The sequence below is a fragment of the Anser brachyrhynchus genome (assembly GCF_964034855.1).
Source record: "Anser brachyrhynchus genome assembly, chromosome: 2".
Classification (NCBI taxonomy): Eukaryota; Metazoa; Chordata; class Aves; order Anseriformes; family Anatidae; genus Anser; species Anser brachyrhynchus.
This window is the reverse complement of record NC_137695.1, coordinates 64,390,865-64,411,177: the sequence shown is the minus strand read 5'-3', so window position 1 is coordinate 64,411,177 and position 20,313 is coordinate 64,390,865. Positions and strand designations below refer to the sequence as shown.

The 20,313-nt window shown below is 41.0% G+C and overlaps 1 protein-coding gene across 8 annotated transcripts in view; it reads left to right on the top strand.

Moving 5' to 3' along the window:
* The first annotated feature begins 9,676 nt into the window (after positions 1-9,676).
* Positions 9,677-20,313, top strand: part of MATCAP2 (microtubule associated tyrosine carboxypeptidase 2) — a 30,534-nt gene continuing 19,897 nt past the window's right edge. The window contains exons 1-4 of one of the 8 annotated variants that reach the window (XM_080579805.1): positions 11,042-11,181; positions 11,330-11,568; positions 14,279-14,341; positions 17,060-17,739. In XM_080579805.1, the coding sequence (XP_080435931.1) occupies positions 17,422-17,739 (318 nt within the window). In that variant the 5' untranslated portion in view covers positions 11,042-11,181; positions 11,330-11,568; positions 14,279-14,341; positions 17,060-17,421. Of the gene's footprint in view, positions 11,182-11,329; positions 11,802-14,278; positions 14,456-17,059; positions 17,740-20,313 lie in introns of all 8 variants that reach the window. The other 7 variants (XM_080579802.1, XM_080579804.1, XM_080579801.1 and 4 more) reach the window with 7 other exon arrangements.

Sequence of the window (20,313 nt, the reverse complement as noted above, 5' to 3'; positions counted from 1 at the left end):
GTTGTCCAATCAGCACGCTGCCCGCCCTGCTCTCCTGCCCCTCCTCTGCGTGAGGTGGCTTGGTCCGGTCGCCATGATAGCTCTCCCCACCCTCTATGGTAGCTTTCCTACCGCCTCTTCCTGTCTCAGACCAGAATAAAGAAAACCTGTATTTCTGTGAAATAAAAAACAGGGGGTGGCCCCCTTGCTGGCGAGTAGAGCGGTGGTGCCCGATGAGCCCCCACAGCTTGCTGGCAGTGCTCAGTAGCAGTGCCCTGGTGCCTTCCTGCCCCGAGGTTTTTGTTTTTACAGGCGGTGTTGGCAAAAAACCAGGGCACTACATATGTGAACTGGGGAGACTTATAACCCAGTGCAGTTGGAAAAGTTGTAGCCCCTTCTCACAGCTCTGACATTTGTCCTTGTGTTGCACCGCGTCACCAAACCCAACCCAGCGGCTCCTTGTTCTGCTGGCCTCTTTATTTCCTCACCCCCTTCTTGAAAACGCCGGTGTTCGGGCACTGAATTGGCAGAGGCTTATCTGGTGCTCAGATCCAGCCCTTGGCACTGTAAGAAATGGTCCAGCAATTCGTGCCACTAAGGGGTTTTGAAGGGTTAACATTGAGGCCTGGGTTTAGGCGAGAAGAGAACAAATGGATTTCTTCGGAGAAAAACTGCTGACTTTGCACGAATGTGCAGTAACTTCTGACAGCCGGCCAAGAGACCACTAGATAAGGAGGAAGAATATGAGCCTCCCTGTCTCCCTGTCCGAGCGGCCCCCGAGAAAGTAACAGAGACTGATAAGCAGGTGCACCTGGAAGGACGTCGGATTCGGGAAACCAATTATAATAACCTTGCCTCTTTTAGAAGTAGTAATAAATATGTATTAGCCTAGGAGTATAAAAAATTAGATGCCTTACGTAACGGGTGTGCGTCCCGGTGGAGCAGAGACTCCCGGCGCACCCAGCGCTGTTTGCTTGCCTCTATTCGTTTAATAAATTGTAAACTCTGATTGTAATCCTATTTGGGACTCAGTCATTTATAACAGCACCATCTCGCTCATCCTTGTGTGTTACGTGCCATCTGAACTACAGCTTGGTTCTTGTCACCAGTATTCACCCCAGTAGGCTGCTCCATGTCTGACTGCATGTATAACTAAAACCTGTCTAATTTCCAGCTTATTCATTACATATTTGCACTCCTTTATGCCTTTTTGCTCATTATTTTTCGTGACCTTGCATGAATACCCTTCTTCCTTAGCATCATGCTGCTGGCCTCTTGGATTACATATAGGCAGCAGTCATTTCCTCTTCCAACCTTTGTTTTGCTGGATAAACCACGCACTTTTAATCGTTGCTCATTATAAAATCTCTCCAATGCCTTGCTAGCAAGCAGCATGGAATCAATATGCAGCAGAATCTAAAATTACAACATTGAATAACCTCTGAAGGGATCTTCAAGATTGGACATCCTGGCCAGCAAAAGTCCTTGCATTGCTCTCAGATGTGTGAGGGTTGGAGCAGTCCGAGGTCCAGGCTCAGAATTGGTCATGTGCCAGGCTGCCAGGGAATTAAACGGAGACCCATCATGAGACTCATTCGTAATCTCTGAACCAGCCTTTAAGGTGATAAGAAGGGAGAGGCATCATTTCAAGATGGGACTAGTTGAAGCTATCACTGGGAAACAATAGAAACATTCCTTTAATTGATCAGTGAAAAATCAGTGCAGGCAAATACCAGAAGACAAAGTAGCCAATATGGAGTTCAAAGCCCTGGACTGAAAATAAAGAGAGGGAATTACCATTAAGTCTTTTCTCTCTCCTACCACCCCAAAAGAAGAAAGTCATGCACAATTTGAGCCCCCCCCCCCCGTATTTTTTTTATTACAAAACAGAATTGCTGCAATTTAAACGGTTTTTTTTGCTTTACATGTGGATCTGTAAGATTTATATAGAGCAGTTCCCATTGCCATTGATGCATTTCCAAATGTGTTTTTATCCACTTCTGTCATTGTTCAAATGTCAGGACACAGTGCACGATGCTCTGCCTAAGGGCCTTATCCAGCTAGCCAAAATAGCGTGAGCTGTGCTGTCAGCATACATAACAATCTCATCTGCTATGTAATACTATAAAGAAGGAAATAAACATTTTATTCTGTAAAAGAAATTTCCCATAAAAATTATTTCTATGAAGTTTATTCTGAAAAATAAAATCAAGATTCTTAGAAGTGCATAACTGCTTACAAGGTTAATGCAACATGCATGTGACAAATTTCCTTTCCTTTTGGTCTCTACAGAGACAATAATTACTTCATTACTTTGATCCAGACCCAGGGGGACTCTGCTAGAATTAAATAAGAATAGTTACTTTCTCTGTTTATCAGAGGGTTATGTCTGTCTTCCAGAAGAGCAACAGACAGTAAATATAAGATTGGTATGCTGCTCAAGAGAGCCAAGGAAGGACACCGGTCTTTCTTGGGACTGGTGCCACAGAGTGGCTATGAGGTCCATTGTCTGCAGAACAGTGGGGGGCAAGGCCTGTAGCAATGTAATTTCTAATCGGGGTTATTTTCTTCCTAAGAATTAAATAGAACTAGCAAGTTATGGAAAAAATCAAGGGAGGTTTTGCAATCTGAAGGCATAAAGAAAGAGGGAGAGAAAGAAAGGAATGCCATGTTGAAACCAGTAAGACAATGGGCCAGCTCTGCCTACTAAACAGCTTTATATTTTATGCAAGCCTTTTGCATTCAAAAACTATGAACCCTTCACTGTCTCCTCACCCCACGTGATATGGTTTAAGATTTCATCTTGCTGGGGGTAGCTAATGAAGAATAATCTCTTCTGTAACGATAAATAACATACTGCAAAGCACTTGTGGCGCGCTTTTTTGCTGACTTGCAGTTTTCATGGGAATTGAGAACATGGGCACCAAAAACAGTTATTTGTCATTTAACATGGCAAGAAAAACATTTTTGCTTTCCCAGTTCTTCCCTTCAAATTTTTTAAAGCATAGTGACTGTTTTCAGGAGTCTCTCATCTTTCAGAGGGTTATAGGAGTTTGTATTAGCCCTTTTCAGAGTACTTTTTAACTAACAAGGAGAGTGCTAGCCAAAGATTTTGTAGGTCTGGCTTCCTTACAATACCAATACAATCACAAATGTAAAGTATTGAAGACAAAAAACGCTAATCCCAGTGTAGTCCACTGTATAGTTCTGTATAGTTCTGTTCTATAATCCTCAGAGAATATTTCCTAAAACTTTATTTCTGATGAGAAATGGAGTTCATGATTCTGAGAATAATATCCCACATTTTTTGCACAGAAAAATCTCAGTAATCATGTAATTCAAAGAAAAATACTACTTCCAACCTGTAAAAATCATTTCCTTTTCACAGCTAAATGATTCAGACTGAAAGTTGATGTTCAAATATCTTGCCCTTGCAAACAAATTTCAATCTACTGCATGGCAGTGCAGTACATTATAATACAGTGTGTAGTAATAGTCCTTGTAGTTTAGATTTACACACAAAAAGCATTTTAATAGAAAATTCACTCTTCAAACAGTAGTATAGGCATGTCACTGGGAGTTTACAGACTCTGGTGATACCATCAACTAAAACTCTTTGCATCTTCCTTTGAGGTATTCGTACACATTGACAAGATACCCCTTGAGCCTTCTCTTTTCCAGGCTGAACAGTCACAGCTCTCTAAGGAGAAGTGCTTCTCACTAAATATCCTAGTGTGCTGGCGTATTTGACCCGGGAAAAGGTAATTTCACCGCCAGACAGGAAATAGAAGGGTTGGCCCATAGTGTGGCAAAACACAGTGGTTTATTAAATGATTAGAATAATTTATGGTGGCCAGCACTTAAGATCTGTTCTCTGCCAAGCCGAAGGTGATTATACTGCTTTTGTCAGCTCATATGATAATCACACATGCAAGTTAGTCTGGTATTATCCAGTAAAGGAATATAGTTATGTCGGGAACGATGCACGTTTGGTGAGTAAGTAACTCAGTGCAGCTGCAGGCATGATGTGGATTTAAATTAGGGTTCTCAGAGCATATGTCTGTCTTCCAGTAGCCCTAGGAGGAGATTCATAATCAACTCAACCAGACTAAGAGAACAGAAGACCACATAACCATTACAGCATAACTTTCATTTGGGACTGTGCTTTATCATACCAAAAGCGCTCATTCGTTAACCTGCCTTGGTAAGCACAGCTGGGGGGAAAACCCTTAAACTGCACATTTGCTGAGGGAATATATGTTAACTTTTCAAAACATACAGAATGATTTTCAAATAGCATGTATTTTATTTATTCTCTCACTTGTCCTTTGCAAAATATGGGGGGGATCCTCAAGAAAACACCGGCTTACAGAAGATACCATTTATAGTAGTGGTTGGAGAAGCACACTGTTATTTATATTCCACAATAAATTACCATTTCATGACATTGATGGATTAGTGTTACTGTTGTTAGAGATCAAATGCACCATCTTACACTAGCAGCAACTGAGGAAAAATCACTGTTACTGAAGCTGGAGGGACAAATGAAAATATTGTGGGGAGTAAAGGAAAAAAAAAGAGAGAAGATAGAAGAATGGCAGCTAGTAAGGCAAGATAACAAAAAATAGAAGGAAAAGACAGAAAAGAAGATAAATGAAAATGGAAAAATAGTGAAACAAGTAATGAGACAAACCTCATATTTCAATAACAACAGGAGATACTTGTCAAGTGGTCTCAATTTCAGAAAAAAACAAACAAAAGAACACAAAACCTCTGGTTAGTTGAACTCTGCATTTTTACAAGTCTGTGGGAGTTAAGGAACATTTGTCTTGTACTCTGAAGAAATTCATTATGTTCACAATTTTCTTAGTTTAATATTATATTTGTATCAATAAATCACTGAAAGTTTCTCAGGACCTTTTGTTTAGGTCTCCTGATCTCAATTTACACAGAAGACAGAGAATTACAAAGACTTCCTTCTTTCGTGTCTCAATTATAAAATACCTTCTCTTCTTTCTCCATCCATACAGTACAACTGTACAATTTGCTGACATAAAAATTCTGAAACAAAGGGCCTGAGAGTACTTAAGTGCCATTATGTTAATTTAGACCATTACGTTAATATACAGTACCCAAGGATTTGCTTGCAACTCTGTAGCATAATGCAAACAGAATAATTGCATTATCACATCAGCAATCTCACCAACCAAAACAGTATCATATTTTATAATCCTGAAAGAACTTTCTGAAAGATAGAAAAAGAAGGGGGGGAGGGTTCTTCTTGAAAAAAAACTTTTTTTTTTTTTCACAAACAAAAAAGTATTTCATCAGCTCTAATCCCTTTTTTGAAGACTCAGTATGCTGTAAATTCAGCAGATGATACTTTTCTGACCTCTCTATTCTTGCCATCTTATCCTTGTAGTTTAAATAAATAAATTATAAGACACATAAAATATACCATGAGTAATGGTATATTTGGCATCAGGAAGCTCAAGGACAGTACCTACAAAATTACCTTGATGTTATTAAAATGAAAGTAGGTGCTCCAAGTGTGGTGCATGGCCCATATGCTTTGCTAAACAAAGAAACACCTAAGGGTATGAAATGGGTCTTACATGAGTTCATGACTTCTTGCTCGTTGCTTTTCGTGTCATTCTTTTGAAAATAAATCGTACAGTGACATGAAATCTGTGCAGTAGTAGCATGTCTACACTAGAGGGTGTTACTTGTACAAGATTTTAGGATGAATTTTGCTTTGGAAATACGTTTTTCTCTGTTTGGGGAGAGGAAGAAAAGCATACCTGAAATAAATAGTAGCTGAAGCTACAGAGAGAAAATCTACTGAAATCTGAACAAACACAACTAAAATATAATGGTGATGATATTTATTTTCCCCACAGCTACCCATGAGGGACACTGGTAATAGAGTCATCTCTGCTACAGGAGAAACTACATATATAGTTACACAGAGACTCTGTTAGAGATGAGTAAACATACCTGATATTTCAATCTGCTTACTGCAAAAATCCATTTTGACCTGGAAGAGAATCTAACTAAAGGAATATGAAAAGAGTCACAGTGACTCTTGGCACTCAACTCTCTTTCCTGCGTGGAGCAGCCTGCCAACCATTTACAAGTGGCTGGGTATGGGCAGCTTGTCTTCTAAACATCTAATCCAAAAATCTCTTTTGAATTCAGCGGATCTGTAAAAAGGCAAGATGATATGTGCCCTCCTCTGCTCCCCACCTCAGAGACCTTGGAGCGCCCACTCTGTGACTCCGATAATGCCGTGATAAAGTCGTACCTGGGGAACCTCCAAAAACAGAGATGAAATGGAAGAGAAAAAAGTCTGAAGAGAACTCTGTCTTGGCTTACACTTCTCCCAGGCTCCAACACTAAATGCTTCCATCAGCTGAATGACCAGGTACTGCTCTAAAGGGATTTTTCACCATGGAGAAAATAATTCAAAACTGATTATATTGCGGGAAAAAGAAGCAACATTGCTACAAACCGTGGAGGAACCTGCAAAGTAAAGGTAGGAAGCAGTGACAGGCGTGACTTGAAAACTGGAAAAAGAAAGTGGGGTTACACCTTGGGTTCTGCCCCTCATTGAGCCCCATGCTTTTCCTTGAAAACAGGACAAACCAGAAGACCACCTTCTGCAGGACAAATAAAACTCGTTCTGCTCTATAGATCCTGTCCTAGGTAAGAGGATTTGGAGGTCCAATGCAATGAAGGGTTTTGCTGAAAAAGTAGTTTGTTGCACTTTCCCCAGATGCTGGGTCTTTGCCCACTGAAGTCAACTGCAAAGGGTATCCTCTCCACAGCATGGGCTCTAGCTCTAGGAGAGCATTGACCTTCATTCTGCCAAGTATGATACAATCTCATATATTAGTGCACAAATTACATCTTGCAAAATGCTGCTAAGAGTGTTTTGTGTTTTTTGGATATCCCCTTTTCATTTTCTAACTCTGCTAGGCAGCCTGGACCAGCAAAAACCAGGAGATCAAGCAGACAGTGTGGAAGAGAAGATATGGAAATGAACGGCAATGAGGAGAACATTGTGCTTTTCTCATGTTGGTGAAGAAATAAAGTCCCCACCTGACCAGCCAAAATTTTCTATGCAAACATTCATTTTTCAACTGAAATTATCCTAGCGCTGCAGAAGAGTTGGAAGACAAAAAGTCCCAAAGACAAAGTATGAACATTTTGAAAATTCTCACAATTTGGGTCAGATTTTTGCCAGCCCCTGTGCTGCCTCCCTGGTGTCGGTGTGGCCACGGTGAGGTACCTCTGACTCCCAGGGGTACTGTCCTGCCCTTCTCAGAAAGACCCTGGCAGTAACAAGGCACTGCCATGAAAATGGGTGGACGGTTTGAGGAGGATAAGTCTGGGGAGGTGTCTTTGTCCACCATCTGTGTTGTAAGCTATGCATGCATGGCTGTGACTGATACATTTATATAACCCATGTCTCTGCCATAGGAAAGGAAGTAGCCCCTTCCTTCCTAGTAGGCTTTTGTGAGTGTACAAAGCTGAGCACATTTTTCCAGGAAATGACTTCTAGAAATCCACCTTCTCCACTGACTGAGCTAATTTCCTTATAAAGCTGTATATGCAATACATACTTCTGATTTTTTCCCCCTTACTGATCAAGGACAATGATTGGTTACATTTCGAGGTTCACATCATGGATTTTACTCTGCTTTCATTTCTGTGAATGTTACTAAAAGCTTTGCCTGCATTTGGTTTTTCATTGTCAGGCTGGGTTTATGGTATTGAGCCTCCTTGGCAAACAGCAGGAACAAATTCGGCGGACAAATCAATCCAAATACTGGAGCTGTAACAAGTTGTACTCTGCAAGGCATCTTTAAATAGCAGTCCCATTGAATAGTAATGTTTGTATGAGTAACGCTCTACAAGCATGTGCTGCCTTCAGTGTGTACTAGAGGTGTGGGATGCAGCTGGAATCAGACAGCAATGTCAGACATTTCAGAATGAGTTTCTAGAAAGAGTGTGACTGGGAGGGTGGTCAACTGGAGTCACTTGGTCAAAGAAATTGCTTGGTCAGAAGATACGCAGCCAGCTAAGTCATTAAGTCGCGGAGGGGAGGCTAATCTTGCCACTCCAATGGCCCCGAAGCTGTGCCAAATTATGCAGTTATTTAAGTACTCTCACTCTCAGCTTGCCTACTTCCTCTGTCAGCACAGAGAAGTGAAAGGAAGATGGAGTGAATGTGAGAGATGAACAAAATAAAGCAGACATTAAAATAAGTTTGTGTATATTTATACATATATATATTTAAAACCCCAATGCACATATAAGCATACATATTTATATATACGTGTTTGAATTTTGCAGTGTTAGCTTTTGGCAAGTTTAGAGATGAATAAAATGGATCACTGCTCTTCTGGGCCCTACATGCTGCAGAGATTACTGATGCTAATATTCTTTCAAAGATACTCTTCTATGTACTAGACATTACAGTATTGCTGGCCAGGTAAATATGAAATAATTATCTCTGAAAATAATGGCATGCTGAAGTTGAGCTTAAAATACAAGATGCACATGCCATCTTTAATTCTGTCTCTAACAACAGGCAAGTGATATCCAGATACAGATTTTATTTATGTTGTGAAACTGTATTGTATTAGATGTACTCCACAGTGTGGCTCTTGTCAAAACCTTACTGTTCGTCCCCATGTCATCTCACCTTGTTGCAGTGCCATCTGTGCCAGCCGTACTGCCAGCTTCCATCCCTGCAGACTTTCAAACTCAGATGCCTTTGAGGTCAGAACTGTTACAAGTACATTAAATACATGTATGTATATATATCATTCTTGTAATATATATTGAGATACCTAGCATTTTTTTTTTTAATTTTTATTTTTTGACTGAGCTTTCTATGTGATGTTTTTAATCACCAAACATGACAAAGCTTGCTCTGAGTCAAAGCAGCATATGGGGGCAGCTGGCCTTTTAGCATTTCTTCTCTGTGCCTTCTGCTGCTGCTTTTGTCATCCTTGTAGCATGACCTAACAAAACCTTCAAGCCAACCTGCAAAGCAAAAAAGCCAACAGGGGAAAAAAAATGCTGGAGGCAGTAGATTCAGGTTTGACTGAATGCCAAAGCACTTGGTGGAAAAGGACTCGGGCACAAGGAGAAGGGGGCAGGAGAGAGGAAACAAGAAGAGGAGGCAAGCTCTGGAGGGAGTAAGGAGAAGGAATATAAGCATATAACACGCTCAGCAAAAGCTGGAGCTACTGGTTTCATTGGTATGGCTTCCAAGCATAAGCAAAGTATAATCTCTAAAATGAGAATTTAGAGTCTAAACACCAAAACTGACTGGGGAATTATGGTAAAGTGGTATATTGACTTCACATTGTAGCAGCCATCTACCCTTTCTTTACCTGCTATGCTGATTATTTCCACTGCTTGAACTGGTTCACTAATGGGTTTATTTTTTTTTCCCCTGTAATTCTCATATATCACAAGCAAACTGTAACTAATAGTGATAGCTTTGTCTACCTACATTTAAAACTGTTTACTCAGTTCCTGCAATTTGAGATTTGGAGACAAGCCTGCGGGTTCCAGATACAACAGCGCTTGCGAAGAGGTTTTTTTAGGTTAAACTTGGACACGTTAACAGAGCGTGTATCCCCGCTGTTCCTAAAAGAATTCAAGTTAAAAAGGGCATCCGGTCTGACAGCTAGGTATAGCTGTGCTTTAGTACTAGCTCTTGCATTAGGCTCTGAGAAAAAGAGACACCTCAGTCTTGTCATAGCTGGTCTTAAGAGTCTCTCTCTTTGTCTGTGAGGCAGTACTAGATCAAATGAAAATATGCTTTAAAGGTTTTATTTTGTTGTTTGTTTGTTTTTCCTTAATACCCTATACTATAACTATCAGACCAGCACTCTGTGGGGCTAGTCCAGCCACACAGTTTTAGGGTTGCCTCTGTACAGGTTGCTCTAAGAAGGATTTGTGAAGTTCAATACAACTCGTTCAGGTTGGGCACAGAAAGGGCGGGACAGAGACAGGGGCTCAGAGCAGCATCAACGAGAGCTGTGGACTCTCCACCCCTGCTTGTGGTGGCACAAACGGGTCCCATACGTTGCAGGATGCTGTTACGGAGGGATGTGTGTGTGCACTGTGTTGTGGGTGTGAATGTACTAACAGGCGGGAAAGGCAGCAGACATTTTGAGCAACTCAACCAAAGCAGTGTGCTGCCTCACAGCTTTCCTCTCCTGGCAGATCACTTCATTCACATAAGGTATGTTGAGCAGTGTTATGCCTGTAAGTTCCTTTCAATTAAATTACTTCCTCCATCAAGTGCTGGCCATTTAGAAAAGTAAAATGCATTAACAAACTAAAATATATTCCAGTGCAGTCTGACTGTAGTAACACCCTTAGGCTTGCGGGAAGGGTGTGAAGCTGTCCTCCACCACACCTTCATGAATTGGTTACACAACTGTAATCACCAAGTTGCAGTAACTTACTCCTATCAGATGTTTAATAGGCATTTTAAAACGCGTGCAGAGTACGCTTCAAGGAGTGAGAGATTTCACAAGTAAAGCAACAGCAGGATGCAATACAAAGCCCATCTGCTGCTTTACATTCCAGCAATTGCTCACCAAATTACAAAAACCTTCCTTATTACCAGTATAAGGCATTGCCCCACACTTTTGCCCCACTTTCCTCAGCAAGCAATGGCAGCGCTGGGGTGTGCTCTCCCAGGACAGTCCCAGGCCTGAGGGCGCTTGTCCCCTGTACCCCATGGCTGCTAGGCTGATAATTATCAATTACTATCAATTAACAGCGACGAGGATCATTGCTAATTGTCAGTGCAGCACAAGGCGATGGCTCGATTCAGTGCGAGCTGTGCCCGCAGGGCTGCCGCAAATACTGACACGAGAAATCGGGGGTGCTGCGGCCTGATAAGGCGGCCCCCCGCTCTACAACTCCCGGCGTGCTCCTCGCTCCGCCGGCGCCAGCCTCCGCAGGGTTCGGGCGGCGCGCAGCATGCTGGGACTTGTAGTCGGCAGCGGAGGGCGGGCACTCGGCGGGGGCGGCTCCTGCGGGGCGGTGGCGAGGCCGCGACGGCGACAGGGACGGGGACAGGGACAGGGACGAGGCCCGGGTCGATCCCCCGGGGACTGCCCGGCTCCTCCCGGCCCGGAACCATGCTGGAGTCCATCCGTGTGACCGGTGAGTACCGCCCCGGGGGGGCCGTGGTGGTGGGATCCGAGGGGCCCCATTCGGAGCCGACTGCGCGATGTGGTGTTTCGGGGTGAAAACCTGCACCCCAAGAGCTTGCACTTGTTTTGTTTTTTTTTTTTTTTTTTTTTTTTTTTAGGGTAGGAAGAGTGCATCTTGAATATCATTGCCATTTTAAAGGAGGAAAACCAAACTGCACAGCCTGAAGGCATGCCAGCGCATCCTGCAACTGCTGGCTGTGTTGGAGTTGGCAGCCCGTTGATCGGACAGGCAACTTTGCTCGTCCCTGAAATTACCCCTTGGGTCTGCAGCTCAGATTTAACCTGCTCAGAGTTAACCCTCTGGACAGATGCTCTGTTACAGGAGGAAAGCAAAGAGGTGGATATTTTTTTGGGGAAAAAAAAAAGGTCTTAGGTAGCACTTCAACATTCCCAGCATCATACAGGCTCTATTTATTAAATGTCTTGGTGTGAAAGCATTAGACAGCTCAGCACCAGTCTTTTTTCCAGGAGCTGACTAACTGGCCCTATAGTTAAATAATTTCCAGGTATTATAGGCAGAGCTTCCAGTGCTGTCAAGTACAAGTTGCCCGACGCTTTCTGTTGAAACTGGTGAGTGTTTGTAAACCTTAAAGGCATTTATAGTAGTAAGAAAAGACACTACCACCAAATTTTGCTCAGATTCTGTTACTCCACAAATAAGCCTGTAGTATCGGAAAGTCAATGGGACATTATAGATTCATGCATAACCCTCTGCATAGCCTGTTTGTTGCAGAATATGCTTTCTGCAGCCTTCTGCACCCCCAAACCATGCAGTCTAGAGCTAATGAACTAAGTATAGGTTTTTAATCTATTCACATTACCTGGATACTGAAGATAAATGTATCTGTAACGTAATTTAACATTTGCAAAATATATCAAAGGAGAAATCTTACGTGTCATATTCTTATATTTTCTTCTCATCTTTCAGCTTTGGGCTTTGCTATTTTCTTATTATTTGTAGGCAGACCACAAATTATTTGCATTTGAAAATCCAAGTTGAGCTATTGGAAGTGTTTTCTCATTTGGGGCGAAAATAAATTCAAACATATTCTAAAATGGTAACGATGAACTGAAAAACTAAAGCAGTGTCTCAGACGATTACATTCCAAGGGTAAGCACAGATCTCCAAGAACATCTCTGCTACATGCTGTAAGAAGCACACTTGCAGTTTGGAAAGGATTTGTCCATTATGCATGTATAACCTGAGTGACAGGTGCTAAAAAACCACTTGAGCTCTCTACGTTTTTAGAGTGCGGCTAGCTGGGCAGATGGAGATCTGTGCCCACAAATACGTCATTATTCACCTCATGTCACCTATGGAGAAAGTATTTTTGAATCCATTTGGATAGTAACAACCCAGTAGCCTAGGTGAAGAAGATTTTTTTTCTAAAATGCTATCCAAAATCTAGTAAAAATCTTATAATGAGGTTCTTATTACACGTATTATCAACATAATAAAGTATTAGTTCAACATATCAAATGGAAACCAATGATATAACCTAGTTTCTGAATTTGTCATGAAATTTAACATTTTTTTCTAACAGCCTCTGACAAGATTAGGCAGTGTGTGTTGCCACAAGATCCAAAGCTAGCGATGGGATAAAAGGTGTGCAACATAGACATGCAAAGTATTTCATTAGCACAGAATTAAGACGAGATCTGTGGCTCCCACACACCCTGTGTTAGCAGATTTGGGCTATGTCCCTTCTCCAGTACCCCTGTGACACTGGAATAGCTGCACATACACAGATGAAGGTGCACAGGTGTAAAATTCCCTGTAGTGACAACAAAATCACAGTTGTAGCATTTTGTGTGGTTCTGTGATACATCGGACATTTGCATCTGTGGCATGGAGCAAGCCCAGTATCGCCAGCTCCAGCAGATACCTTGAGAAGATGGGGTTGGGGCTAGGGCAGGAAGTGGTCCTGCTCATGTGCGGGGCCCCATACCCAAACAGGGTAGGTCTGGCTCTGCCCAGCACTCTGCCCTGCTAACCCACCTCATGGGGTGGCTGAAGACAAATGCAGCTGCTCATAACAGGGTCAGAGTTGTACCCTGGCCCAGGACAGACCAACTTTCCATTGAATAGGAGGGTTTTCCATCTTTTGGTCCCCTACTGATGTTATAATGGGGACAGGCAGCTGTTCTGCCCCTTCCTCCTTCTTCTACATTATCGCCTTCCACTCCCAAACCTGGGTGAGTGTTTGGTTCAGTAAAAAGCTAGATCCTGGTGAATTATTACTGTGTTGTTGCAGAGAGGAACAAGATAAAAATAAATGGAAGTAAGCATCCTGGGAAAGTCTTCTTAGGAGAGACTATATCGGTTTTGTTTTTTGTTTCTAATAGTTGAAGGACTTCGGGCTTTGTGACTTTTGAGCGTTTGGAGATGAGATCAGTGGAGAGAATCTGTGTGCATAAGTCATTGGTGTATGCTTTTTGTTGTTCTCTGCTGTCAAGATTGAAATGTAAAAAGTCAGAAAAAATAATACATATACAGCTCAGAACAGCTGTAACATACAGGGATGAGATATGAAAGATAAAACCTATATGATATGTAGTGTGATATGCAGCATGCAGTTATAGCTTACTACAATGACATCCAAGTTGCCTTTTGCAGACTTCTTAGAGGTAATCTGTTGACATCTCTCATGGTATCCTGTACAAGCTGGAAATCACTGCTATCCAGTCTGCATTATTAACATGGGCTGGTGATCCACTGGCTGCCTTACAACGGTAGGAGCTGTTGTCACTTTCTGAAAACACTGAAACACATTATCAGACCGTAGGCTGCACTGGCTTTATATCTAGAATACAAAACCTCTGTTCCAGTCACCAACCACTACTAGGACCTTGGAAACTCTTTAATACAGTTTAGTAAAGCAAGTTTCCTAGAATACAGCGTGTTTTTTGTTTGGGTAATGATGTCTGGTCTGTAGGTAGTCTAAACAATTTCTATTATTGATTAAATTGACATATTCAAAGCTGAACTTCAGAAGCTTGGTGTGTGGCAACATGCTGTTGACATTGTCTCAAATATTGTTTCCTAGTTGTACAACAATGATGGCCACAGGACCAGTGAAAGAATTTGAAACAGCAGCTACACGACCTCTGTGAGAACTGTGGTGTTACCTGACATAATCTTCCAAATCTGATGTATTATGTGTTGATTCTAGATTTCCAGCACAAATGCACATTGAACAGTATCCTCCTTCAGCTGGGAGAAGGTTAAGTACAACCACCTTAGTGTGGCACCTTAAAAGCCCTTTGCTATAAACCTGCACGTTGCTATAAAACTGCACGTATAAAGTGAAAGATTGCACATACCAAAAATGTTGTCCCCCAACTCTGTATCAATCACATGCATGCAAAGCCTTCCAGGGAGAGCTCAGCACTCAACCGGTCGTGGCATGTGCAGGACAATCCTGACTTGTGATAATCAGAGGTTATACAGACAAATGTATTTATTACTGCCCAACAGTACTACTGAGCGCTGAAAGATTGCTGTCAGGAGCTTTTTATACCAGATAGACACTAGAGCTTGGGGGTGAGAGGTATGGGAGAGAAGGGGTGCTGTTTAAGGTCATTTTTGAGTGGTTTCTTAGGAAAAAAAAAAAAAACACTTCTTAGACACACTTGTATTAATTCAAATTAGTTCGTATATAGTGGCAATTTAAGGCTCACTCTGCTACTTGCGGCTTCTGAGAATTGATTACTAAAGAAGAGGAAGCATTACTGATGTTAACATTACATTAACTTGTTGTCTACATTTTAAGAAGAGGCACTTTAATTTCACTTTCAGTTTTGTCTACAGAAGCAAAGTCTCATGCTCAGAAATTTAATATTTCTATGTCCAGACATGGTGAAAACCTCACCTTTCATTTGTCCTTTTCCAAAGTAAGGATTCTCATCCTGCAATACTTAGCTCAGGCCCCAAATCAATCTTAAATACTTGCCAAGAAGAATGCAAGTGCAGTCGTCATGTTGTCCAAAAAGCACCTGTCATTATATGGCAGTTGCTTGCAGATAGGTGCACACACGCACACGTATATAGATAAATGCCCAATATCCTGACTGCATATTCAGTGCCTTCTCTGTGATGGGAACCGTGGTTTCTCATCGCTGCAGTCCATGGAAAAGCAGGATGAGACAGGCTGTCACACCAGGGGCGGAAATGATCCAGTAACAGCTGAACAGGAACACCAAAGTGCTTGCTCCTGCACCAGGCCTTGGAATAAAATTCTCAGACTTACCCTGAAACAAGCCCGAGCTCTGTAAGAAATGCTCACTTTAGCAGAAGAGAAGAATCTAACACTCACACCTCTCGCTTTCCAGCAGAGGAAGGTCCCAGGCTGCACATCGCTCATCGCGTGTTCACGCGTACAGGACCTCTGTCCTTTTGCTTTGCAGAACACCACCTTCAGGCAGGAGAACTGAGCAATACAAGCTTAACATCGCACTGACAGCTCCAAAAGCATGAAATACTTTGCCACGGGGCTTATGTTGGGAGCAAAACCTAATTTTCCTGTGAAAATAGATCTTGAGTTTAACTACTATTGACTTATTTTCCTTGGAGGCATTTAATGATCTTTTGCTAATGTTTCATTCAGAGAATAATTACTGTATGGAAAGCAATTACAGCTCGGCTATTTGCAACTATGGGCTGAAGCTCAAATCCCTTTGTGGACTTTTAATGAAGCTCTGGCCGTGCCTCCCGTTACGTGAATCCTCAAATTTTAGGTGCAGAAGTAGGAAGCATTTCTCTGTGGCAGGATCTACTTGTGCCTTACTTTTGCCCTTACTTTCTCCCAGTGCTCCAGGAAGACCTGGCTGGCAAGAGAAGGGCAAGGTTGGAACTGGCAAAGAAAAGTCACTTCTGTCTAACAAGCCAGCACAAGTGTGAAACACAGTTTCAATTCTCAGTGCCTTTTGCATGCTGCTGCTCTGCATCAGGGATTCCCTCTTTCCCTGATGCCAGGGGTCAGGGCAGGAGGAGAGGGCTCCTTCACTAAAGGAGCCATATTTGCTTCTTGCATACCATTTGGTTTACAGTATATCTTCTCATTTTCTTAAAGCCAGCTGTTGTTGTACAGCAATTTCAGTAGATGAAATCACAGCATTGCTTTAAGGATGAGAGGTATGCTTGAACTTGCTGCTCTCTCTTTTCCCTCCTTTTTCAATATACCTTGCTGTATGTATTAAGCAGGAGTATGTGAAGCACTGAGGTCTTTTAAATTTATGCTGCTGTTTGTATGGTGCTGCAAATTGTCCGCTGTGGCTGGCCCACTCTAACGTTTTCATCCTTAGTGAGAGTAAGTTCTGTGAGTCAGGTCCTGCCTACGAGACCACACTGGACTACTTACATCACAGCACAGATCCCTGTGGAAAATCACCGTGTATACTGCCCACATATTCATGTGCAGTTTCTAATTTTTAAAATTACTCTTTATCCATGCAAAAGCCTTCTTTGCGTGATAAAGATCAGATATTGCTTAAAGCCAGAAGTTTTAACTGTGCACATTGGTAAAGCCATGCACAGAACCTCATTTTAAACAGGTCGGTTGTTCGCTGCAAACTGGTTGCACTAGTGCAAGATGTGCATCTGTACATGGAGGTGCTAACATAAAACACTTGTTTACCTGCATATTACAAGTCTCTATCCAGATGTGCTTGCAGACTTCTTCCATTTGTCTAGAAGTCAAGATTAACATGTGACTACAGTTAAGACAAGTTGTGCATTTCATTTGTTGTTGTTCTGAGTCTTTAAGATGAGTGTCACTGTATGAAACAATCAAATTTGTTCTCAGATTTTTTCCCCCTCTTTAATGCAGAAAAACTTCACTGGCCTAAGCAAGAGCTTTCTAAGAAATCAATCCTGAGTCCAGAACATAAGCTGAACATTAATAATGAAAACAGTCTCCAGCACCTGTCTCCTGGGGTCCTTAAGGACATTTTCACAACAGGAACCAGCAGCTACAATGTCCTTCTTCAGAGCAAAGAAGAGAAGAAACACCATGCTCAGAAGCAGTCGTCCACTCACCACAAGAAACACAGAAAAGCCACAAAGTGCTCTACCACCTCGCGAAGCAGCGAGCACTGCAAAATCAAAGTCCCTCTGCCTTTGCCCAGCGGTGGATGGTGCTGCACAAACAGGCAGCCCTCCATCTTCATCACCAGCCCAGGGTCTAACAGCATGAAGTTTGCAAACAATATTTCGGTTTCAGGGAACAGCATAGGACTGCCACCTCGACCCAAAAACAGAGCCAAGAGGCATTTCAATCAGTCAAAGCCAAAGCAATCCCAGTCACCAAAAAGCTGTGGAAAAGAGGGAGATGTCTCTGGCCAAAAACTCTGTCTCCTAACTGCAATCAAGCCTTCCAATGTGGAGAAAGAGAAAATGAAATTCTTCAAGTCAGATTTCACATACAATCCTCAGTTTGAATATGCAAACCCTGCTTTGCCAAACGTGTTAGCTAAACATAGCCAAGCATCTGACAGATTTCTTAAGCAGGTACAGTTACTTTTTTCTCATTTTATACTCTTTATTATTTCTTCCACACTTATAAAGATGTCATTTGGCTTTGTAGCAGGTGAAAGTTGTTCATCCTTATTTTCCTCACATACTGTTTGAAAAATGCATCAACAATGAGAATACAACAGTAAAACTCAGTCTCTTTTTTGAATGAAAAATTAAAGTCTGCCTAATTGTTAAACGATTCTATAGGATAAAGGCACAGTTTCTCATAATGGGGTTTACATGAAACACAGTTTAAGACAAGAAAGATTTTAAAACAATGAAGCAAATGTAGCACAGAAAAAAAAACACACAACAACAAAGCATAAAGAAGCTTTAATAAAAAGAGAAAAAGACTGTGTAGAAGTCCTCCTCTTGGTGACACAGGGATTAGGAGTGGGGGCAGTTACTTGATATTGTTAGCGACATTAATCATAGATAACAGCAAATCAACAATAATTTGTCAAACTGGATTTAATGCAAATTATCCCTTTTAAAATGAAGTAGCCTTAAAATGATTTTATGCATGATGGATGATTTTATGGAGCAAGCCTGTCACTGATTTAGCCTTCTTAAAAATAAATAAATAAACCACCACATCCTCATTATGAATATTCATTATCAAAAAGGGTGAATGATTCCTCAACATTATTTTATTTATTTTACTATAAAATTTTAGCAAGAAAAGCATTTCTTAAATGTTTCAGCTCCAAAAAGTACTGAACAATATCCTGCATTTCATATAACTGAAGAAGCAATTTTAACATAGCTGTAAGCCCAGCAGGTGACACTCTCTCTTTTTCATTTACAGCTAGCTTTAGAAATTTTCATCTTCGTACACATTTGAATTTCATTTCATGTAAATTTACTATCCAGAAAAAGCAGCATGAATCAAGATTTTAATCAGCAAATATTGTACAAGCACTCACTTCTTCTCATTGCTGATGTTTTTCTATGCATGCTTTCCTCATCTGAAGAAGTACACAGGTATCTCGTAGAAAGCATTAGATTCAGAAGAGATGACTTGAATTGAAAGAAAATAAAGAATACAGCATCAGATTTTGGTCTGCAATAAGAACACAACTGCATATAGTCATCCTTTTCCCTTAACATTTTGTTTTGTGTTATGTTTTTGGCTTTCACTGGAGGCTGTAGTTATTTTAGGAAGCTTTGCTTTTTACAAACAAAAATGAAATTATTCCTAACCTATCTATAAAAGGTGCTTACAGAAACTTAATGCTTGCTCTTCTATGACTAATACCTGTGTAAAAACAGCTTTTCTCTGACAGAACTCTCCAATTTCATAGTGGGGTTCTGGGATCCTTTAGTTAAATAATATCAAAACCTGACATTTTAGAATTTTAAAGGATTTTTAATCATTTCCAAAATATTTTTACCCACAGCTGTGCCTGCTAGGACACTAAAACAGGTTATGTTTTCCTATCTTCCTTTCTGCTTCTGTGCATATCTGTGGAATCGGTTAACGTAGCATTGCAGCAACATTTCTAGAAGATGAATCACACCCTACCCTGCCTTAAAAAAAAAAAAAAAGGCAAAGAGCAACATGGATTTGCAAACCATTGAGAGTTCTGTAACAGGAAAAGCACAAGCCTGTGAGCAGCCCCAACTTCCCCAGGCCTCTAGTCAAATCAAAGAAAATTTTCAACCTTGGGCACAGTACACCCCTTTTTTCAATTGTCTTTTCACAGTCATGCAGTAAACATTTTTGAATTATTAATACATTTGAAAATAGTAATTCTAGTGTCTTTACTTCCATACTTTGCTCTATTTCTTTTTTTCTCTCCCAAACTCACCGTGTTTTCTTCACAGTAAGTTTCTTTCATGAGTCACACAATATGTGCTCTTAGAGAAGAGAACTTGAGAATAATAAAAAATAATATGTAGACTTGCAGCTTTTCACTTTGATTGACACCTCTAATGTTTCAGAAATGGTTCTTTAATTGCTGTATTTCAAGGTCAGTGCAACAGCTGTGTGCTGTAGTTTATTATTATTATTATTATTTGCTTTTCTTCTGGCTCAAACTTCTTGTCCTTGGTTGTTGTTATTAACACAAAATATTTTTGATTTTTGCACACATGCTATAGGTAGAAATATTTATTTAGAAGTAATTTTCCCCAGTGTTTGCAGAGCAACTGACTTTACAGTTGGAGATTGCTAAACTAAAATTAGCAAAGAAGATGCAACATCAAATAATCTGCTTGTGAACACCTGTATTCCTTGAACTTTACATGAAGGCAGGAAAGCTGTTAATATATACACATTTAAAGTAAGTCATTTTGTTGAAGGAATAATCCATCCTATAAAAGTTGTACATCCTTCTCCCTTGCACTTAAAAGAAAATAGCAATTTTGAATTAATAAATAAATAAATTGTGCCACATTCTGTTTGTATTACACACACACATAAGTTTTTAGTAGAGGTAGCCTACAATTAGGTGGAGCTGGAAGGCCAAGTGACAAGACATTCAACACAGCAACCCCTTGCAGCATTCAGGTCGTGTCACAGACAAAGCGTGTTGAAGTCTCAAGAACGTGTCACTGGCTGTAACG